The sequence below is a fragment of the Bemisia tabaci genome, chromosome 4 (assembly GCF_918797505.1).
Source record: "Bemisia tabaci chromosome 4, PGI_BMITA_v3".
Classification (NCBI taxonomy): domain Eukaryota; kingdom Metazoa; phylum Arthropoda; class Insecta; order Hemiptera; family Aleyrodidae; genus Bemisia; species Bemisia tabaci.
Genome location: NC_092796.1, coordinates 9,180,302 through 9,204,636, shown reverse-complemented (window position 1 = coordinate 9,204,636; position 24,335 = coordinate 9,180,302). Strand labels below are relative to the sequence as shown.

The 24,335-nt window shown below is 37.6% G+C and overlaps 2 protein-coding genes across 21 annotated transcripts in view; both read right to left on the bottom strand.

Moving 5' to 3' along the window:
- Nucleotides 1-608: 608 nt before the first annotated feature.
- LOC109032805 (cathepsin F) lies at nt 609-4,510 on the bottom strand. The gene is made up of 5 exons (XM_019045105.2): nt 4,306-4,510; nt 3,175-3,240; nt 2,215-2,268; nt 1,467-1,644; nt 609-920 (listed from the first exon to the last, which is right to left on the bottom strand). Exons 1-5 carry the CDS (start codon nt 4,345-4,347, stop codon nt 853-855), a joined length of 408 nt encoding a protein of 135 aa, XP_018900650.2. The 5' UTR covers nt 4,348-4,510; the 3' UTR covers nt 609-852.
- Nucleotides 4,511-8,830: 4,320 nt separating this feature from the next.
- Nucleotides 8,831-24,335, bottom strand: part of cac (calcium voltage-gated channel subunit cacophony) — a 400,227-nt gene continuing 384,722 nt past the window's right edge. For all 20 annotated transcript variants that reach the window (XM_072299262.1, XM_072299252.1, XM_072299260.1 and 17 more), the window contains 3 exons: nt 20,499-20,623; nt 18,139-18,293; nt 8,831-15,640 (listed from right to left, as the gene is read on the bottom strand). In XM_072299262.1, the coding sequence (XP_072155363.1) occupies nt 15,222-15,640; nt 18,139-18,293; nt 20,499-20,623 (699 nt within the window). In that variant the 3' untranslated portion in view covers nt 8,831-15,221. The remainder of the gene's footprint in view (nt 15,641-18,138; nt 18,294-20,498; nt 20,624-24,335) is intronic.

Below are 24,335 nucleotides of genomic sequence, written 5' to 3'. Positions count from 1 at the left end.
TTAGTGTAACCTACAACTTACCTAAAGCGTGTTTTTCCGAAATAAATCCCAGATGAGAGAGGCAAACATATGTTGAAGGCAAATGGTCAAATCATGCATTTTATCAAATGGACGGATATCCGTGTTGCATAAGCAGCGAAATGAAGGCGCCGCGCCGCACTGTCTTTTCATACTTCCGCCGACGGTCTACGTTCATGACAACGCGATGGTGCAACTGTTCTTGCTGCATGGATACCCACTTTGAAAATTGGTGGTGCAGATAAAAAGAAACACTTACCTGGGCTAGTGACGTTGTAAACTTTCAGTCAATCTTGTATTTTTAAATGGAGAACTATTTAAATGCACCTAATGAAAACCTTAATTTTTTTTCTCTCCGTAAGGAATTTTCTGTAAAATTGTTGAACTGTGAGATCTTTTAGAATACTATCGGTGAGAAGTCACTCTTCTATTGTAATAATATAAAATGAAATCGCTCGAAGATTGATCCTAGCGATTATTTAGCAATAAAATGGCAATTAAATTGCAGTTTTATTTCAACCATTCGCAACTTCTCCATTACAAAATGCTACACGGATAAAAGGTATGTTTAAAGCCAAAAAGACACCGTCCTGGATTTGTCTGTGTTTTATTTTTTTAATTCGAACAATTTGGGTACTTGTATATGTAGCAGTCAGAAATCAATTTCACAACAGTTTTTACTGTAAAAATCGTCAGTGGCTAGATAATGTTCCAAAAAATGCCGGAATCGGTGAGGGTGTGATACCTCGCGTGAAGATTTTAGAATGAACTTTAGATGCTTTGGGGCATAATTCTTTCGCGTTAATATTTTAAACCGTGGTAGGATGTAATTATTTAATTCGTGTCATCTTTATGCTCAGTTTTGCGTTTCAGTCCCAATCTTGTCCGCTTGAACTCCTCCGCTGAAAAAAATACAGAAAATGGATCAATTGAAAAATGAATGAAGTTTCACTTTTCAATCAAACTGTCCTAAAAAACTGAAGCGTGAGTGTCCTTACACTTTGAGTGACGTTTTCAAAACAATGGGACACGCGAAAGTGGATGGGTTTTTTAGTTCTACCCTGAAGATGTGATAACGTTCCAAGAAATGTAATCTAGGTTCAACATATATTAAGGATTTAAGTAACAAATATAGCATAGGTAAACCAAAAATTCGCTTAGAAGATAAAAATTCAACAAGTAAGTCACCGGTTAGACTGGAGTCAAACAAAAAAATTAAAATGAGAAGAACGCGAGAAAAGCATCTTGAAAATAATGAGGGTTCACTGAAATCAAGCAGGAGAGAAATAGAATAAAATTTTTACTGTGTTTTTGATTATCATTTACTAGTGGAAGTTCTGATAGAATGTAATCCTGACGGAGAAAGGAAAAACAAAATAATAAAAACAACTAAGATTAATCTTCGAAATGCTGTCTACTTTAGAAGAAAACTTAGAATGAATACAAACGTGTCATGTCCGAGAATTCAGTGATCCCAAACGTGGCTCTACCCTTATTCTCCGCGTTAAGCTCTTTGACCGTTTTCATGTTCTCTTGGAAGATGTGAAATCTCTTTTCTAGCTCTTCTTTGCTTGTGTATGTTTTCCCATACTCTCTCATGAACGCGAGAAACTGTTGGAACTTATCCTGTGAAGATAAAACGAAGCCAAAAATTCATATTCATCCTGCCTAATTAGGTTGGGCTGTTAATACTTTTATTTCATTGGCCCACACAAGTATAATCCGAATACCTTGCTTCAGAGATAATCCCAGAGGTGTACTGTAGAAAACTAATACTCGGCAGGCATGCGAGTGATTTTTTTCATGTTAATTCAATCTTTTAATAATGATGTATAGTAATTATTATAAAAAAATAATTTAATTAATTTTTTATGTTAATTTAATTACATGTTAATAATAATCTGGGTAGAATTTTTCTGCATGATTTTTCCTATGCGCCTCTTTAATCGAATCCTAGTGGAAGGTGGATAAAATGTTTTGGAGAGAGATATTGGCAATACTTTTCAGTTTTCTGAAAAATCCATTGTGAGGCGTGGGCTTCAAAATAATATGTACCGAAAAATACTCTAAGGCTTACCAAATAATTTTTTAAAAAAAAGGTAATTTTTTAAACACAAAGAAAGTGAGAAAGCTTTAAATTGTAATGAATTAATTATACATCTATTATGTGCGCCAAGTAGCTAATTAGGAACTTACCGAAACCGTATCCACCCCAGCTTTTATGTGACTCAAAACAGGAGCGTTCCATACCTGAAATAAAATCAAAATACCGTCAACTACAATTCCTTATTTGATATTTAACTTTCCGAAATTGTACATTCATTTTTGCCTAGAATGCCAATAACAAGTACTTGTAGAACAAAATATTAATTATAGACACAATATCGATGGTGAAAGTGCGGAGGTGCGTATCTCGATTTTGACAGTTTTGAGTTAGCTGCATAAACGTGTTATTGAAGATGTCGTCTGTCTGCCAGCAAGAGACTATAATCGAGAAAAATTGGGAAATCATCTAAAACAGTAGAACTTTTTTAGCGTATCTCCGACTAAAGTGCAGAAATGCGTATCTCGTCCTGGCCCCTTCATTTGATCCGGCGCGCCTTACGCACAACGCGCTCTCCTCAGTATTTTCCGCCTACAGCATACGTAAGCTGTTCTGTATTTTTATATATTTTCGGGAATTCGCTGGTTTTGGAAAGTTGCTGAATGCCTATCACTCGTGGGCCCTTTATAATCATTTCTTCATAGGCACTTATAGCTAGTGGCGCGTGGCGTTCATGTCCATTATTCACTCTCTGGGGTCACGCCAAAGTGACGCCAGTCAGGACTTTTACAAAGAGCGCTAAAAATAAGCAGGTACACAAATATATAAATAAATAAATAAATAAATAACGGATAGGTAAGGTATAAGATAAGTACATAAATGGAATAAATAAAAAAATTGAGAAAATAGGAGTATAAAGTTTTTGAGTTTTTTCAATGCGCAATAGTGCCTCGTCAAAACGCATTTGTAAAAAAGTTGCTCCTAGCAATGTATCAATGATTTAAATACGTCAATAACTTTATGTGCTTATAGAATTTTGAGAGTATAAAGATAAGTTCGCAAAATAAACAACATATTTAAAAAATAAAGAATTTATCAATTTAAGAACTCACGGAATTGTCGCCCAAGCTACCAAAGATGGATGGATCGGGATCGGCGTAAGTCGCATGTTTGAAGAGCTGTTGAAAGAAAAAATTATAATTATAGTATAGGGAGGATTTATTCTGTAAACCTCCTAACCTCCGATAGCTGATGGCTCCAGCGTTACAACCAAAATTTTGAATTTCCTTGCTTCCATTAAGTCGAGAATAACCTAAATTTTTGTATTCGTAGTCACCCTTCATATTTTCTGCTAAAGCATTAAGAGCCGAAGTTGCTTAATGCATTTGATAAAAATAACTAACTAACCCATACGCCTAATTTATATGTTGCATCTACTTATTGCTTTTTTATTTTTCGTTGTTTATAAACAAAATGTTAATATGTACCAAATACACGATAATGTGCCGGACAAGTGATGTTAAGTGAAGGAGTTCGTCTTTCCATTCTGATTAGAGTCTATTCCCAGCTGGCCTTTTAAGTGTTTTTGGATTCGGAAAAATTAGTATGAAAACGATTTTTTGTCGAAATTATGATCCAATGATGCATTAAACCCTTTTTGAAAATGACACTGTTTTCCATGCACTGTCAGTTCTCCGACTTTTCAATGTTTCATGTTTCATTAGAAAAAGAGACGGTGATAGCAGTATCAATATCTTTCAGAGATATTGATGACGCAAGTGGGAGCAGATTTTTGTCCTCGTTTGTCTTGGAGATAATGTAGCTAATGGAGAAAAATCATACTTTCAATAGCGTTTGAAATCGAATTTTATGTTTTATTACGTCAAACCAATGATCTTTCGGTCCGTGTTTCCATGCCTTGAATTTTATATATTTACGTTATGTTGTACCTCAAGTCACACTGTAAACAAATCGCAAACTGCCACCATCTCATTCTGTTTACTACATTCACCTCTCCTATCATTTATGTATCTAAAGATTTATTCGGCAAATATTTATGATTTCTGGCTATTGGTAGATACTTGAGATAGACATGCAAACAAGAAGAAAAATACATTTCGGCGCTCTCTTACGCCCTCTAACGTCAAAATAATAAATGGAAAGGTCGAATCTCAGCTTTATACATGAAAACATACCGCAAACCCGCATTTAATTCTCATTACCGATGAAAAATTGGCACTCACCAAAAAACCCACGACGATTAGGGATGCGATGTAGCGGGCCATACTCAACAAAATCCACTGTGCTATGCTCTTAGAGATGCTGCGATGACCTGATAATCGAGATCGTTTCGAAAAATTTTGTTGGTTTTCACATGGATCGCACGGAATCCTACAGAATCATGGCCCTAAATCATGGTATCAACAGAGGCCTTGAGTATGTTGACGGATCTCAGTTGCTAACAAACGGTTTGGAGGCTCAATGCGGCAGTGCTCGTCGCGGAAATACCTTTTTTTGCTTCATTTGAAAGATTGAAGGACTGCACTGCCGTGCTAGGGAAAAACGCCGTATGAACCCTCAGGTGTTGCCAAATTTCCTCTGATAAAACACGAATTTCCTGGTAAACTTATGAATAATTCCCTCCCAATTTTTCAGTTAATGTTGCTTGCGATTTCACCTGAAATTCCTGAAAATTTCAAGGAAAAATATTCATAACTTTCCTCAAAAATAAACATTTTATTGAGGAAATTTGGCAACTTTCGAATGTTCATGCGGCGTTCTTCCTTAGCACGGCAGTACGGAAAGCAGGAAGAGGCGGAAAAAATCTCTGACGTCTATCATTCGGTTTTTCCGACCCCCCGAGTTATCAGGGTAAGCTCTGGATGTTTTGAGAGAGGCGAAAAATCTCGACGTCATAACTGCCTTTGTGACGTACCTGATACTAGTAAAACGGAAAATTCCATTTGAACGTAAACATATTACAAATTGTGGCAGCACCGTAGTTTCGCACAGCTTTCATCATTGCGCAATTTGGCATATAATCAGGCAGGATGATATTCTAAAATAATTATTTATAGAATGTAATTTAACTCTAGCTAACTGAATACCAATGTATCAAACCATGTCAAATGTATCCAAATTTAGTAAAAGAAAAGTTAAAAAACCAGGCCCGATAACGTCGTTCCTATCGCTGGCTGTGTTGCTCACGTAGCCTTCGAAGCGCCACTTCAAATAAGAGATAGAGCAAGGGAAAAGATGCGCGTTGAAGACGGCGCAGAGATACAACTATTCGTACTTGATGGATGTCCGTGTTGCATCTGCAAAATTGAAGGCGCGATGGCATGCCACTTCAAATACGAGATAGGGCAAGGGAAAAGACGCGCGTTGACGACGGCGCAGAGATACAAATATTCGTACTTGATGGATGTCCGTGTTGCATCTGCAAAATTGAAGGCGCGATGGCGTGAGACTTGAAAAAGCACTGCTCCGCTCTATGCTTAAGGTTTCGCGCAGATCCAGCGGGAAAGTTAAAGAACAAGGCTCGAACATGTGCTCCTTTATCATTACCATTAGCTGTGTTGAAACTCGATTGTTTTCTCTTTTTTCTTCAAATTGATGTCTGATTCTTTTTTCAAGATGTAATTGTAGACCTACATCTGAAGCTCGTATGTATTGGCACCATAGCTCCCTCAAAAGAGATAGTCGGGTCAATTTGACCCTTATTGGAAATTTTAGGGGTAGTTTGTCGAAATAAATTCTCTGACACTCGATTTTTTCTTCTTTCTCAATTCGGTGGCTGATTCTTTTCTTCACGATGCACTTGTAGACCTACATTTGGACTGCATTTTGCAATTTGGAACTGTAAATTCTGGCTCATCTGAAAAAACACTTATGTGCATAGGAAAACTAATAGCACATACGTTGTTTTTAAACCGGGCCAGAATTTATAGTTCCAAATTGCAAAATGCAGTCCATTTAAAGCTGGTATGTATACCGTCCCCATACAGCCCGTGAGCCACGTGTTTATTAGCAATTCAAGTTGACCCGGCCTGAGCGTCTAAGAGTCACAGTGACATTTGATCACGTTGTAAAGTGAAATATTGACAAAATTCTGCCATAATAGAAACCGAGCGAAACAAAAACTGTGTGAAATTGCGGTGCATCCCGCAAAGTTAAGGAAATATGTGGAGAATGTATCGCTAAGTAGTAAGCACACTATGCACTCACAAAAATATGCAGCCTGTTAGATATGCTGCAACAGATATTCTTGTCCAGCCGATTGAAAATCTCTTTAAAGCGGCAGGACTAGTTTTTAAAATATTAGAAATGCCTTTTGCGACAAGGAGACTCTCTACTGTTTCAATGTCAAATTCTTGTCGCGGCATGTTTAATAGGGATTATTGTTACTCTAACAGGGAAATTTTCCTTGTGTAAAGTATCAGATCCGAACCGTAAAATCTTCAGATTTTCACATAAAATGCCAATCACTGGGACTGCTCAATGCTATGTTCCTCCTCTAGTAATGTTACCAACTATCGTTTACCTAACGCGGTATTTTTTATAGGTTAAAGTTGGTAATTTCAACCGCCCTTTTTTTACCTTGCAGTGTAAAGTTAACTCTAAAAGAAAGCAGAAGAAAGAAATTGAGCAGATATCTATTCAAAATTTACAGTGCGGCTTTTTGCCTATCCTGGATTCGGAAGGCAATTTTCCTTGGTATACGCTCCTGACCATCTGCTAATTTCGTTTCATCGCAGTTTCCAACCCTACGTCCTGATGAACAAAGATATGAGTCAAACCAGGCAGACATAAGAAAAATGTTTTTGAAAAGAAAGCATAAGTTTGACAACAACGCGCTACTTTTAAATCGCACGTGTTGTTTGAACTTTAACATCGTCCAATTTTAAGGACGTTTAAACTCAATTGAGCGCGTTTGCTTAACCGCACCTGATTCCACATGTAACTTAGCTTCATACGATTTGACATTCAAAACTGTTCGCAATGATTTTATTATCGGTTTGTTTAAGTTTATTTATCCACCAAATAACGCGTCAAATAATTGTAATCGTTACTTGATCAACATAAAAATTGTCACTTTTTCTATGAGTCCTGTGCGCTGGTCACAGAATCGTGTTTTGATGCTTTAATTTTATAAATTAGCTAAAACTAGTAATATCTATCCAAACAGCAATTTTCTACTTTCAATATTAACCGAAATATCGCGCTTTGAAACATTAAGTTTATAACGCCATCCACCGCGGCATTGTCGCCCTTATGGCCTCTTCCACCTTGCTTCCATCCAAGTGTCACGTTGAGTAACCATCGCAAATGTGTGTCTCCTTACTGTAATAAATATATTTTCTCTCCATCAATTTAAATGTGAATAATCCATAAAGAGTGTACAAACATTTCAAAATCATGAGTTAAAGAACGCTGGCTTCGCGAGTTTAAATATTAGAGCCAAACCTAGAGCAGAGCAGCGTGCTGCCAACGCAAAACGCGCGCTGGCGCCTACAAACCTGACAGGGATACTTCACGCATTGCGCAATGCGTGTAGTATCCCTGTTAGGTTTGTAGGCGCCAATGCGCGTTTTGCGTTGGCTGACCGCCGTGCCGCAGCGTGCCACAGCGCCTTAAGGAACTCTTTCGCAACAGAGGAGTTGCAAAATATCATAAGAAATTGAGGGCGCTCCAACGTATTAAGAGTGACAGGCATCTTTTAAGAGCGCGGAGCTTTCCTCAAAGCAAAATAAATCAAGATTACGGCACAGAGAGAAAGCGGTAGTCCAAAAACTCACTAAGTTATAGCGTCCGTGTTTAATAACGTTTAGCATTTAAATTTCATTAAGGAAAAAGTGACTCAATATAGGCAGAAAAATTTTTGAGTATGCCGTCAAGAAGATTTTATTTTGAATCAAGATATATAAAATCGCCAATTGAAAGTGGGTTTCTGCTCGATGTAAGTGATTTTTCTTGTGCCTTGACGAACGCTTTCGACCATGTTCACTTCTAAACTTTGTGTTTACATGCGCATCAATTAGCTTTGGGTCTCAATTGGTACGTGGATCGAAACTCCCCCACCGAAAAAACGCGCGGACGTATAAAGTACTGGAAAAAACAGTGGCGTAGACAAAAATCGTTGACACAATGTCTCATAACTATTGCCCCTCAAAATCAACGGCATTTGAAGGCATTACTACTGGCCAGAACGGTGATATCTCAGAGGGTTCCTATAACAGAACGAAGACATTTGGACGTATTTAAATCAAAAGGAACAATATCAATTCAGACATGAGCCCTAAAATCCGTAAGTATACTTACATGACAGGGCTCATGTCATAATAGATATAGTTCATTTCGTTTTAAATACGTCCATTTGGCGTACCGTGGGATCCAATCTGCAAAAATTAAACATCAAAATGCAACCCTGGGACCAATGCTTTTGACCCATTGAAGCGGATACAATTTTAATTTTTTTTCACGTAAGACTTGCTTGCTCCGTAAAAATTATAAAAAAAATCCTCGTTTTTTTGAGACCAAAAATTAAAAGTTTTTGAGAGGTAAATTTCATGGAGTGCGTAAAAAAAGCAATTGAAATTGTGAAAAGATTGTAAGCCATAGGTGTCACAATTACGATGTTGAGGGAAATATTTCATCAAGAATATTAAGATTAGGGAGGTGAGAGGTGTTCTGATTGATTTTTGATCAAGTTTCACAGCATTGCGCTTTTCGCAAGCTTGAGAGGACAAGTCAGCAATTGAAAAGATGTAATTTTTACAAATAAATTTATTCTTCCAATATAATTACAATAAGGAAATCACTGTTCATAAAAGTAAAATACATTGCATTGATGTAAAAAAATTATCTAAATACAATTACCGTTTTTTTAGATAGGAATAGCAAACATCGGTGAAAAAGTCCTTGGCTTCATGAAAAAGTAAATCTAGCTTCAATGACATGCATTAAAGCAAATTAGATTGATTTTTAGAGTGTTACCGACAGATGAACCATTTTTCCCCAAGGAATTCTGCCCAACTAGTTTATATTTTGTAAGAGAAATTTGTGTTATATGGAAGAAGAGAACCAAATGAACAAGGGAATGCATGAAACAGTTTTTTCAAGGAAACTTAATCCTATTAGGACAGTTAAAAGTTGATTTTGTTGCATAGAAAGAGGAAAGCTATGACAGAGTTTGTAACTTAAGATACTGAGCTCATTCCTAGTTGCAAAGCATATTTTCCTATTTTTTATTTTATTAAAACTTTTCAAAACAATGCGGTTAGTATAGGTAAGTACAAGTACAGCACAAATTGTAGTTTGTTCGGTTGGTTGTTTAATTTCACAGCATGTAACATGTTCTGACTCCAGCGTTATCCGTAGGAGGTAATTTACATTAACATATACGTTTTTTTAACGGAGCTCAATTTTTATCTCATTTCGTAGGATCGGAAGAAAGTTTTCATTAAAGTATGAAGCACGATTCATCTCAAAAAGTGGAGCAGTTCTCTTCATTTTTCTTCTTCTCCTCAGATACCTATGCAAATAGGCATAGTATTTGGATTCTTGGATGAAAAATTGTCATTCATTATTTTGGAAATTATCAGAATTGGCTAAAGTTCTCTAATCATTACATACCTTCTTCTTTCCAAAATACAAGAGAACTCCAGATTGGCTTTCGATAAGTGTTTATGCAGAAAAAATGTAGATTTGTACCGCCATAGCTTTTATCGTCAAACCCTACTTTCATCCAACCAATAGGAAAGCTGTTTCCATTGGAAGCGTAAATTATTTCAATGATTGACTATACAAGTAAAAAATATAATAGGAAATGAAAGAGGAAGTAAATTATGTAAGATCCATCGATTGCATAACAGTTTGAAGTAACTTTGAAAGTTAACTCCGTTTGCGCAGAAAGTCTTAGCTCATCTCAGTCGGTTGGAAATGAAATTGAATTTTTTTAAAAGATAATTTTATCATGAAACCTTCATATATTTAAAATTCCATTTATAAGACAGTACTCTGATGTGATGAGTAAGAAAAAGTAGAGTTAAGTCCTAAGTGAAGATAAAAAAAAGGAAAACAAGAAAACTTGAATACTTCTAAGAAAAAGGAAAAAAAGAAAAAGATTTAATTTTCCTGAACGCAATAGAAAAATTAGTACGGCTATTTGAATGGTAGAGATTATCAAATGAATATAAAACGTATCGTGAATTCATAAAATGCAAAATATTTGTATGTTCAAAAGTATCTGCTGGAATGGGCTCAAGGGGGCAGAATGGATTTCAATTAAATAAAAAAGTGCACACATGTTTAGGTACATCAAATTATCAAGTTTGATTAAACGCACAGATTAAACGCACACATTAGTACTTGCGCTAATGAAATGTACATACTCAAAATTTATTTACACTTAAATTACATGTGTTGATGCATATTTTAGTATCATTTGTATACAGCATATTACTCTTGTGCAGTCGGACACGTTGATTTTATGCAAAATTACAAAATACAAGTCTTGCTAGATAAAAAAAAAGATGACCATATTTCAGTTTCTTTTTTGTGGTCATCTTCTTCTATACGCCATCGCTCCTTTGACGCGAGGGCGTATCCTCATTCCAACTTGAGCCTTGAGAAGCATTGAATCATAGGGACAACAGGCTCACGTGGCAATGAAAATGCGCCTTTATGTCATAGGAATGACGATGTTTCACTCGCAACGCCTCAAAATATGACCTAGATAATTTAGTAGATACAGATCAGACTTTGAGCACTAGCGTTCGAGTAACTATAGATTTAACACAAGAATTCAATAAATACAATAACTATAATATAATTATCACAGAAAAATTAAAAAAGAGAGAGGAGGAAACAATGAGTAAGAGAAAAATAAGGTCATCAATTATTTACGAAAGTGAAAACAAAAAAATATATAACAGACAGGATGAATATTTGATGCGTTAAGAATACAAAATTTATGTTAAAGCACTTGAGGATAGTGATTTAATTTTCCCTAGCTAATTATATTTTGACCCCGAATGGCAGTATAAAATTGGCAGTCCTCGGTAGCAGTAAATGTGGTCCCTCAGGTTGCCCTTTCCGTAGTCCTGTTCAGCTCGTTCCGATCAAAACAGAAATCAACATAGTTTCCTGTTTTTATCTACAGCCCAAATATCATCAATACCAATATGTTCGTCCTCATAGAAAAAAAAAAAGAAATCAACAAGGGAAAGTCGCTGTAGTCAAAAGGATACTAATAAATATAATTGGCCCCTTTGATTGAAACATTGTACAGGTTTACAATCATGCGCGATTATTTTGAATCAAGCAACTTCTAAATAAATTGGCTACGGTGACTATGTTTGTCTAGAAGTAGAACATAATCAGTAAAAAGATGTGTTGTCTATGATTTAACTGCTCGGTTGAGACGAATGCACTGCTCGTATCCGCACTTTTCCATTTCTCGTAACCAAAATTAATAGCAGTGTTAAAATTTATCGATGGGCAATTGAGTACCCAAACACCCTGTTTCAAGGAGAGAAAGAGTATTGATACACGCAGAAAAGCAGTTAAACCACCGACACCTGACCTTTTTTCGCATGTTATGTTTAAGAGAAAATGCGCCGTTCCCTTTAAGAGAAGGAAACAGTAGTACAAGCTTACCTCAGTAGGAATAAGGTGGATGTCAGTCCTTGCATATTTAATAATTCAGGATCCGACAAATGTCATGAAAGAGTGTACAAAAGTGAAAATAAGGAAAAAACTAGGGGAAAAACGATACTGCAGAAATAAGTTTTAGAACTTTAAAAATCTGACTCAATTGAGCCGAGTTTGTAGAAAACGCAGATTTACGCTTATTTGAACATTGTTTAAAGTTCAAGCCTTATGAGGAGATCGCAAAGCTCATACACAGAGGAGAAAACTTGGTAAAAGTATTTTGAGAATATTTGAATTTCTGTTAAGAAAAACTCTAGGCACTTCTTGATGGTTAAGGCTGAAATTATCAGTGGGCAGTGTGATTCATAGAACTGGAATGTGCATCACAATAAAATCACAAGTCTGAACAGAAATATACTCACTGATGTAAAGTTTTTAGTAAATTCATCGTGAATAACGAACATTTTCCGTGCTTTTAAACGACAAAAAAGCATGGGACAAACACTGCTAATGCAATAAAATAATCGTCAATTACGGTTAATCTACTGCGTATACCGAGTAGTCCTTGTTCTCTTCTCTCTCAGCTATCCCCCTTAGTATCAGAAGAAAAGAAAACTAACGCCAACTTCTCTGAAGTTCATAGTTCTAATGGTTATTTTTTCTCTCTTCGAATAATTTTGTCAGAATGCTTCTTAAATAAAATTGATTTAGTACACTTACTTACGTACAAACCCCAAAAGCGTAGAAGTTCTTCGGGTTGTTGTGCAATAATTTAAATAGAAAGTGTAAAATCTCCTGCTGATGAGTGAAAATAATGCGTTTTTCACCATAACAAGTACCTATTGACATTTCCCGAAAAATAATTTTTTTAAATTATAACATATACTTTCACGAGAAGAAAATATGTAATGGAGAACGAATTGGATGGACACGAGTATCGAAATCAGGACTTAACGCGACTTTCAGATTTGGCATTGATGAATATTGGACAGTTGTACGGAAGGGTAACTATGCGTCGTCACTCGGATAGATAACACAAATCAAAGTGAACAAAATTTGGGAATAATTTTAAGTAGAGTACGTTGAGAAGTACAACAGAGGCGATTCAAAGAAAATGCGCTTGACTCAGTAATAAATATTAACCGAAAAAGAATGATTTGGAAGGTAAGTGAATGATCATAAATTTGAGAAAGAAAACTAAAACTTAAAACAATTCCCATCAGTTGGGAATCGTTGGCTGGAGTCATAAAATGTGTATCTCCATTTGAGACATCGCAACGCTCCGTTGCAATTTCATGTTTTATTGAAAAAAAAAAGAAAAACAGTTTGACCTATGATTTTCTGTGGAATATTTTTACTGATCCAAAAATATTCTCCGAAAATTTCAAGAAGATACTTTGATCAATTTTTTTCAAAAAACAAAACATAATCGGAGATTTCAAAGCTGTGCAATGGATTTACACATTTTTCGACTTCAGCCATCAACATGTCAGAATTTTATCAATTCTTAAAGCGAATAGTCCAAAAGGATTTATGAACTATTCTTTCCACTGGTAAAAGGTATTTTTTATTCTTCAAAAAAAAGCGCATGGTACTTTCTTTTCCAATCTCGTTCACTTTCACTAAGTAAGGAAACCCATTAAGTTGCGCCCTTGCATAAGTACCACCATGAAAGGAGAAGAGAATAAACTGAAATTCAGGTCTTTTTTTCGAACGCAAATCATTAAATTAAGATGCGTAAATTATCTTCTTTGGTAGACAATTGGACGTATTTCTGCCAAACGGAACTATGTGCATTAAGACATGACCCGTAAGAATACATGCATAGCAAGGCTCACGTCATAATGCACGCAGTTTTTTTTGGCAGAAATACGTCCAATTATAAGACAGCAACAGTCATTTACATTCTTCTGGCCTCGGCGGACTCCGTTGAGATTCAAAATTCATGACTATAGTAATCAATATGGGTGACGCACGCAGTTAGCAATCGCCGACACTTTCCAAGCGGTCTCGGTGTTGTTTGAACTATACGCAATAATTCGCATTGACGTAATGAAGGTTTGATAGGTAATAGTCTTCATAGTTATGTTCTCGGCTTGGAGAGAGCGCCTTCACTTTTCTTGATACTCTACGCTGTGCTACGGAGTTGGTTCAGTTGCATGTGAGATCTGAAACCGACCTAAGTCACGAATTTTACTACACTGAGTGTGTCTTACACTACCCTGTTTTTACGGATAAAAAAGTGTCTATTCACAAAAAGGGAAAATAATCAGTACTCATCTAATCTTGTTCCTTTACTTTTTAATTTTATGCTTATTTATTTATTGACCAGTGGCTTGCAAATTGTCGGAGATTGCTAATTACCTGCATCATAGCGACGGTGAAACTACCAAACCACGTAACTCGTTTGCGGTGTTTAAAAATATCCGTTCCCATTTTATTTTTCTAAAAGAGAACAAACCAATGTCATTTGATGAAGTTTTCACAGAATTTTCTTCGCTCAGTGATGAAAAATCAGGGGAATTCTCAAGAATTGAAGTTCAGCATTTTTCCATTTAAAAAACGGCAGGAAGTCTGCGACGTCACAAACCGAGATACGTAGTCTGGTAGTTTCACACTGAAAAAAAAAAGGTCGGTAGAATTAACCATTCCTTCTCGCTGCATTTCACACAGCGTAAAGCAATGGTAAATTCTACCAATCTTCAAGTCAATTCTGCCAGAGGAAACCTGCACCAGTATATAGTGAAGTTTACCTTTCTTCTAGCAGAATTGACTCTGAATTAACGCTGCGTGAAATACAGCGTGAAGGAATGGTAAATGCTACCAATCTTTTTTTTCAGTGCGCCGTTGATAGGTGAATTGCATTTTGTAAAAAGAAACCAAGAGCATTCCAACGGTCGCTAAGATTGTGCAACATTTTTCACCTTCCAAATATAAACTGATCATCTGAACTAGTTCTATTTTTACTCCTAATAAACTATGAATTCAAGACGAAAATTACCTTCGTAAATTTAAATTTGTGTAAGAAATCAGGATTTCGGTGATTAGACTGTAAGTTGCACAATCCTTACAACATTGGAATGCTCTTGGTTTCTTTGTGCAAAATGCAATCCAGGTAGTTTAGGCCTCGAGGCAGAATGCAGAGTTGTACATGGATTGCATTTTGCAAAAAGGAAGCACTAGCATTGCAATGTCGCTAAGATTGTGCAACTTCTTTTGTCTTGGAGGAAAAACGCGATTATCCATTAATAGTTTCTATTTTACTCGCTAAAAACTGTAAATTTAAGACAAAAATTACCATCTAAATTTCATAGTTTTTCACGATTTCTGCAACTTTATTGCAAAAGATGAAGTTGCACAATCTTAGCATCATTGCAATAATAGTGGTTCCTTTTTGCAAAATGCAATCCACATGTAAAAGGGCGCAACTTTAGGGGTCAGGGCGAGTGACTTAGGGTGTTGAGGACGAGAGGGACCGCCAACTACTGCTGCCAAAGAGCAAAGGCTAGCACCAGTCGTCCTCATCGCTATCACTATGTCGGCGGAGCTGCTGTTTGTAGCCGTTGGGGACGGGCGAGGGGAGGATGCGCCCGCCGCGGCCGATGGCGACGGCCTGCTCGAAGCTCAGCGGGAGCGGGCAGTGCGTGGGCGAGGGGTTGAGTTTGGGGAAGTTGATGGACGACGGCCGGAGCTGGAGGGTGGAGGGCTTGCTCGGGGTCGGCGGGAGGCGCCGCCCCTGCCCGCGCCGCACCACGAGAACCGGGTAGCTGTGCTGGTGCCCGTGGCGCGCAGACGAGCGCGGGGAGGGCGACCGCGAGCGCTGGTCCAGGCTCGTCGTGCCGTAGGGGCCGTGGCGCCCCCCGGCCGGGTACACCCGCGACGGGCTCGGCGAGCGCGCCGGACTCGTCGACGCCGACCAGGAACCTGGAACAGTGCGAACGGCAAGTAAATAAACAGATCAAATGGAGATGTTGCATGTGTGAGGAATTTGCGATTTGACTGTTGATTCTTATGCAAAAGTTCGCGAGAAACGCGATGGTGCCACTGGTTTTCTATGACATCAACTCCCAAGCTCAAAAAAAGCTCTCAAGTTGAGGCCAAAATGGAGGGGATATCCCACCCTACTCCGAGAGTCCACCTCTACATCAAGACAAACTCTCCACGCGAAGATAGGGAGTAAATACATTGACAGGGCTGCCACTTTATTTGGAGACTCTAAAACTGAAAACACGGCATCACTGCTAATGTATTTGCTCCCTATCTTTGCATGGAGAGTTTGTCTTGATGTAGAGGTGGACTCTCAGGATAGCGTGGGATATCCCCTCCATTTTGACCTCATCTTGAGAGCTTTTTTTGAGCTTGGGAGTTGATATCAGAGAAAACCAGTGGCACCATCGTGTTTCTCGCAAACTTTTACATTATAATCAACAGTCAAATCGCAAATTCCCTACACATGCAACATCTCCATTAAAAGTATTGTCACATTTGGATGTGAAAATTAGCTGTTGAAGAGTTGCACATAAGGGATGCTAAGAGCAGCTGAGCAAGGTACACTCTACTACAAGTATGGACAAATAGGGTGCCGCAGTGGCAGTGCTGAGAATATAGGCCATCGAGTGACGTCGCAAGTCGTACCTAGAAAACCTATATGGCGAGAGTATGGACAGATCGCTTCCTGAAGGTCTTAGGTTGTTTGTCTCTGGTCTTAAGGCCCAAAAGTGCAGCCATCCTTCTAACCTCGGCGCCTACAAACCCAACAGGGCTACTTCACGCATTGCGCAATGCGTGAAGTATCCCTGTTAGGTTTGTAGGCGCCTGCGCGCGTTTTGCGCTGGCAGCACGCTGCTCTGCTCTAGAGTACCTGCACAGCGAGAGTATGGACAGATCGCTTCATGGAGTTCTTAGGGCCCAAAATGAAGCCATCTCTCTAACCAACTTCTAACACACAAAATTTCAAATCCAGTCTGCAGAGTCTGCAAATTCCAATTCTAACTAAGGTGGCCAAAAATGCACAGAAATGTGCGTTCTTCCGCAAAAGTGAGTAAATTTATGCAAAAACTGAGTCAAATATGCGCTTTATAAACGACGGTTCGTAACAATAGTATTAGTCAATCGTTCTGGGTACTTAAAATTCATAGGTTGGCTGCATTTCTGGGCCCTAACTTTATTCGCAGAAGCATCGGTGAAGTTCCTGATGGATTTTCGGAGTTTCACATCTGTTTATACTCTCGCTATACAGGTACTCTAGTCGTACCGTCTTTGCCGCGCAGTTCAAAATGAGGTTCTGGCAGATCTAGTAGCTTCAATAAGCTAACAGATGAATTTAAAAAATTGATAAAGCTCAAAATCACGAAAAACTCAACGAAGAACACGAAATTGACGAGACCCACTCTCAGAGCAGAGAGTAAACAAGTTTTCAATATGGCGACACAGTCGTACCATCAGACGCGGTCACATCTACACTTTTCGAAAATGTTATAAAAATCCATTTTTCCATACCTGGAGTAGAGTGCACCTTGGCAACGGAAATGAATTTCTAGAGGAGGTCGGCAGGAATTTCTAGGAGAGATCGGACCCGCAACGATAGGTTGCGTCAGATCATGGGCGTCGAAAGTGACATCGTATAAGACGTCATAACCAAACAGCTTGTCTGGTATGGTCATGTTGACAGGATGGCAGAAGAGAGGCTTCTTGAGAGGATGTTTAATTGGGTACCTCCTAGGAGGAGCCAAAGGGGACGCCCATGAAAGGGTGGCGACAGGGGGGTTTAGAGGAAATGAGGGAGTGGCGATTTCCTGGAGAGCTTTGGGTGGGTAAGGGACTTGGGTGAACAGGTGTCGTAGAAGCGCCATGAGAGCTCAACGCTATGCTGTGTGATGAAAAGCGTTTTTCGTATGATATGTAATCAAAATTACGTTACAAAAGAACTCAACGCTATACAACGCTGTGTGATGAAAAGTAGTTTTTCGTATGGATCAAAAAGGGATTTTAATTTTTCAAAATTACGATTACAATTAAACGAAGAGCTATCATTAAAATAGCCAGATCTTTATTTGACCTTTTCGAGTTTCCAAAGACGCGACAATTGCTTCTCAGAAGAGGTTACTGTTGGCTTTGAACGTGTGTCTTACGCACCTTCATCTCAAAGTTGATTGTCTCTAAGACGCCTTCAATTTCACAACTAGGCAATTTTACCTTCACGGATGATTGAATAGTTATCTCCGGATAATGAAATGCGTTATAGGTACGTTTTGAAGGCTTGAATTTTTTCTATTAATAAAAATCTTTGGCGTCAAAGCCATAATATAATTGAAATGGATCAAAATTATGAAACATAAAATAATAGAAAATAAAAGAAAAAAAGAATAAGAAAGAGTAAAATGAAAAAAAATCCCTTGGGAAAATGAAAGAATAAGACTTACCATTTCCTCTAATATGAGGGTGCCGCCTCGCAAGATAATGGTCGTGTTTTTGTATGTCTACAACATTTGAAACTGTATCGCTAAATCCGATATCATGATGATAATGTTGATAGTGGTGCGGGGAGGGGCTTTGGCAAACATCAGGAGAATGAGATCTGTTTTTAGAACAAAAAAGAAGGAAAGAGTTAAAGATGTTCCCTCAAGAAAAATAGGTATTTAAGGGCCAATAACCATCAATATCGCTACATTGAAAGCGGTTCCCAACTCCGAGAAAAAAAGAGGCATGGGCTGCTTAATGATATGGACATTTCCAATTAATTTTGGTAGTACCCCAATAAATTAAGTTACAAACCCAAATGTTACGGTACCACCCCAACTTGAGTCACAGCGCTTGCACTAAATTGGAAATGTCCATATCATCCAACAAATTGGGGCAGTACCATCAATTTAGGGGATAACCCCTAACACTTTTTCGTGACTTGATACAGCACTTTTATACTTATTTTGATGCTTTGAAGGTTGATGTTATGTAGGATTAATGACCGACTTAATGACCAACCTTTCGGTTTTTCAACAAAAAATTGATTGCAGTGGCTAATACAATAAATAAACAATTTAAAAACGGGTGACAAGGCTAAAATTTCACGAACAAAACCAAAACGTTTCGGTTGAAAACTCAGCCTCCCTCAGTTAGATAAGTAAAAGGAAAAATGGTAAACATTTTTTATTTTTACCATTTTTCTTTTTATTTATCCGACTGAGGAAAGCTGAATTTTCAGCCGAAACGTTTTGGTTTTATTCTTGAAATTTCCCAAGTGGCAGCAATTGCGATGAATAGCGATTTTATCGGTTGGTTATCGCGATTATATCGGAGGCAATATACCTCGTATTATCGCATTAAAAATTGCAATATATGGCGATTAAATCGCTACAAATCGCAATTTTTGGTTCGATAAAATCGTGATCAATTTTTGCCGATAAAATCGAGATTAAATCGCCATTTATCGCGATATTTTCGAAAAAAATATCGCGATCAATTGTCAGGCGATAAAAGCGCGATTTTAACGAAAGATGATCGAAAATAATCGCTCAAATGTTGATGATCCTGGTGATTTTATCGGCGATAAAATCGCAATATATAGCGATTTTTCCGTTGAGAAATGCTACTTGGGTTTAGCCTTGTTACCCGCTTTTTAAATTGCTTTTTTATTACGAGGGGCGTTAAATAAGTAAGTATTCCCCCTCTCTAAAATCAAGAGGAATGAACCAATTTTAAAAAACTTGGGCTCAAAATCTTCCTTAGGATATACGGAGTTCAACGAAACAAACCGCAACAAAATCGGACCATGTGCGGCCGAACGCGAGCCGTTTGAACGCGCCGAGGTGCACGCCGCTCCCGCCGAATCCGCGGAGATTTGAAGTCCGCGACAAGAGAAGAGCTTCTCTGCCAACGCTTCAGTCGTTCATCACTGTCGAAAAATCAAAGAAGTTTTTGTAGAATAAGGGGCTTACCTCACCTCTCCACATAACCAGATCGATCCAAGCAGGGCTGATACTGATTGTGAGACTTAGAGAACAGCTTTTGGATACCACGCGTGTTGAAGTCTTTCAACTGGCTGGGGATGAAAGTGTTATGACGGCTTGTTTGACCTCTTTCACTGATTCAAAATGAACTCCCTTGAGTTCAGATCTCAGAAAGGGGAATAAATGGTGGTCTGCTTTGCCAGTTATTTCCGTATCTAAAATCTGAACTCGGGTGAGTTCATTTTGAATCAGTGAAAGAGGTCAAACAAGCCGTCAACACTTTCATCCCTAGCCAGTTGAAAGACTTCAACACGCGTGGTATCCAAAAGCTGTTCTCTTAGTCTCACAATCAGTATCAGACCTGCTTGGATCGATCTGGTTATGTGGAGAGGTGAGGTAAGCCCCTTATTCTACAAAAACTTCTTTGATTTTTCGACAGTGATGAACGACTGAAGCGTTGGCAGAGAAGCTCTTCTCTTGTCGCGGACTTCAAATCTCCGTGGATTCGGCGGGAGCGGCGTGCACCTCGGCGCGTTCAAACGGCTCGCGTTCGGCCGCACATGGTCCGATTTTGTTGCGGTTTGTTTCGTTGAACTCCGTATATCCTAAGAAAGATTTTGAGCCCAAGTTTTTTAAAATTGGTCCATTCCTCTTGATTTTAGAGAGGGGGATACTTACTTATTGAACGCCCCTCGTATATATTACCTACGTCACGAGCTGCGGAGCGTCTACCATATCTCATAATGGATAATTTTACGTCATATCGAATTGGTGGCGATATGTGGAACTGAAAGCTGAAGATGCAACTTAAAGACAACCAAATGGACGCGTCGTACCTAAAATGAGTGGTGACATATGATGGGTGATGTCTATACGCGGATGGGTGGAGGTGAGGCGGCTCCACTTGCGACTCGGCCGAAGGGCGTCTGGAGGATATCACCACGTCTTTCAGCTCCAGAACCTGAAAAAGTCAGTATCAAATTAGACGACCACTCCAATGAACGCCCATCGACTGATGCAATGAACAGGCAGCGAAAAAACAGTGCAGCTATTTAAACGTGATCCTCTCTCCAATTTTTTCAACCTTGTCGTAGAGACCTCCCTCCTTCGTTCGACGGTGACGGGGTTGGGTGGTTCTATAATCTAAATTCAGGAGCACTACTAATTTAATGGTTCACCCTGACCAATATTTTCATCGAGCCAAATGCATCAACACAAATTTTAAAATCTGTACGTTCTTAACTAACTTTCTTCCCTTTTTCATGGGAAAAAGAATCTTAGTTCTTAAAATTCTTGCATTGGATTCCAAATCTTACCGGCCTTTTATACGTGATGACTATTCTTATTTTGTGAAACCGATAATTTTGGGGAAAATGTATCATTATCATTGGCATTCATTCCCACAAAAATAGGCAACATTGTAATCACAACTAAAAAGCATGAAAGCTTTGGAATGAAAAATGTAAGAGCAACGACTCTTCTTTCTCCACGTTCATGTTTTTTTCATCATTAGAACACCGCGAGAAGTCGAGAACAACAGCGTTCAAGTAGACTAACGGAATGACCTCAGCCAAATTATTTAAACCAAAAAAATGGCTGGACACCAGAACCACTTCTTGAAAATCTTTATACATGCTTCATATTTTCCCCCTTCTTTTTTCTTTTTTCCGTAAGAAAGCTATTGAATTTTTGGCTTTAAATTTTATAAGGATGATTGTGAATCGTCAGATGAAATCCAGGGAAAATGTTAAGGAAAGAAACTGAAATTCATTCTTTTTTTTAAAAAATAAAGTTCAAATAAGTAGGTTTCGGAGTTTGAACATCGGAATATTAGGCTGAAATTTCCGCATGATTTGGAAAGGAGAAAAAATGAGAGAGGAAACGTGCGGTTCAAGGATCGGAGTGAGTGTTAAAAATGTTCTGAGGGGTTGATGCGATCGCTAAAGTCATGCTTGAAATTTTAAGTTCTTATTGTTTGTGGAAATTTCAAACCAAAAAATTCAATTTAATCGACGCGATTGTATTTAAAAGTTCTTTTCGGTGTAAGAGTGCCTTTTAAATTTTTTGAAGTTTGAGATTAATGTTTGTGTGCACACGCAGTGTGCTTCTTTTGAAAAGTGTACCTCTAGCACTTTCTACGTGTTTACTAAATTGTAATCGAACATCGCCGGTTAATAAACACAAAAAAATAGATTTTTTTCACACAGAACTGTAAGTCGATTGTAATGCTTCAAAATTCCCAAGGACAATGCATTTTATATACACAAATGAGTACTAAGCAAATTTCCTTGAGAAAAATTGAATTAATTTTCTCTATCACCGGGAAAATGCAGGGAAATTTTCAGAATTATTTTGTGAGAGTACGTACAAAAATGAACTGAATAAATCAATAGAGAAGCGTTCCAAAAAATGTACGCATTCACAAAAAAAATCGATTCATTCGTCACTGAGAACTCAAAATTGCAGCCATTGATTGGAATGAAACTTTCAGGGGTATAGCCGGTGGAGGGGGGGGGGGGGTTCCAAGAGTTTGGCCCTCCTGAATGACTGGACCATATTTTCTGAAAAGGTGAATTTCCTGATTTTCAGGATTGTTTTACCTTTTGACCCCTCACCCCGTGAAAAGAACTGGCCACGTGACGAGACACTTTCTCATAGAGAGGGCGAAACTTACGTAAACTTAGGGGATAGACACAAGAGAACAGATTGAATTGTGAAATGGTAATAATAGTAGCGCTCGTGTCACGCACGAAGTAAGCTCATAGTGTTTTTCCTAATTACACTTGGCATTTTGCATGAAATGTCGAAAAGATGTGGAAAATGTGTCTGCTGTCCTTAATAATTTTGTCAACATATTTCACTTCTTTTTTCAAGAGGCTGCCAAAAGTTTGGATACCATGTTAAAAAATGATACAAGTATTGGGATCAGCCATTTGATTTAATTATTTCTGATCATTAAGATTAAATATACTTAGAGATTTCAACAAAACGTGATGTTTCTCTTTTCTTAAACTTAAGACCAAATTACACCAGAGTAATGAACTAAATTCAGTTTTAGTCATTATGATAGCTAAACAAGCTTACGTATTGCTTATGTATATACCACCTTATGGATATTTTTTAACTCAAGATTTTATTTTTATTCATGAAAATTGATCATGAAAAAATCAGCTGGCATGCCAATGGATATGAGAAAACAGAAAAGTACAAACAATTTTATGGCGCAAGACAGAAAAGAAAAGAGAAGGAGTTAGGAAAGCGGCTTTGCAGAAAAAGAAAAGGAATAAAGTAAATGAGGATTCGCAAGTTGCATTAGGTAAACATGCACATCGGTGTAATTATACATTAAATTAAGATATTGTCTCTTTTAATATTCGTATGATCGTGTGTAATAAAAGTACACCCTGCAATCACAAGTTAAGGAAGTCATGGTTTTAAAAAATAGACAACTAGTTTACCTTTCATAGGTTGTTGGCATTCCATGTTGCTTTAAAACGTGATTAAAATTTTCAGAGGTTATCGCAATATTTTCCCTTAATTACATTTCTCCACAGTTAGACTTTTGAAAACCGTAAACATGCTAAAAGGTGTATATCAAAGTGTAGAGAGAGACAGAAGACAGAGCGGAAGAGAGAGAAAAAGAATTGAAGAGAACAAGAAAATAGAAGCAAAGGAGCCAACTCACAACTAATTCAAATTAGTCTCAAAATAATAACATCTGTTTACTTCCACTATACTGAGATAAACATTTAACCACTAAAAATGAAGGTAAGTTTTGTACCTCAGGAGAATTGTACCTTAAATTTAGTATTTTGTACCTAGACTTATCTTAAAATAAGGCGCACTCACTAAAGATTGATCACAAACCAGTGCTACTTCAGGTTTTCCGTCCTAATGAATCCTTTTTCCTAAGAAGTTCCTGTGGTTACCGGCGCAGAATTGAAACCAGAAGTTTTTTATCCAGATTCCAGGAAATCGACAAGAAGTGAGGAAACTCCCACACACTCTTAAAAATTACAGATTTTGTTTACAGTGTTGAAATTGATTTCGAAAGATGCTCTCCTAGCACGTTTGCTCAGTCGCTCTTAAAAGACAGAGTAATTTTTTCTTCACCTTTCCTCGATTAACATTTTATTTCAACTTCAATCGTCTATTTTAATCAAAAATAGTCGAAAGAATCAGTAAATTAAAATTGAATACAAACCTAAACCAACTTAAAGTCCTATTACAAGAACTGTATAACGTAACCAATTTTTAAAGTACATAAATTCATTACAGAGTCATTAGCTAGGGGTAAACGGCTCTGTGTAAGTCAAATAGCACAGAGTTAATGGATTTTATACCTACTCAATGAAAGTAAAATGACAAAATCTCAAAATATTAGCAATTATTCTTTTTACATACCATAAATGTTTTGAATTACTAAAAATTGCTACTCCTTTTGAAGTATAGGAGAAAATGTTCAAGAGTGTCACAGAATTACTCTCAGATTTTAGCATTTATACCACCTGATTTGATTACTCATAACTTTTCAGGTTTTTCTATAAGTGCAGAATGAATAAAAAACAGTTTTTTCAAGACTGAAAAATGATACCCCGGGGTGTTCAGTTACATATGTAAGTTTTTTTTTTTTTTTTTTTTTTTTTTTTTTTTTTTTTTTAAGATGGGTGTCT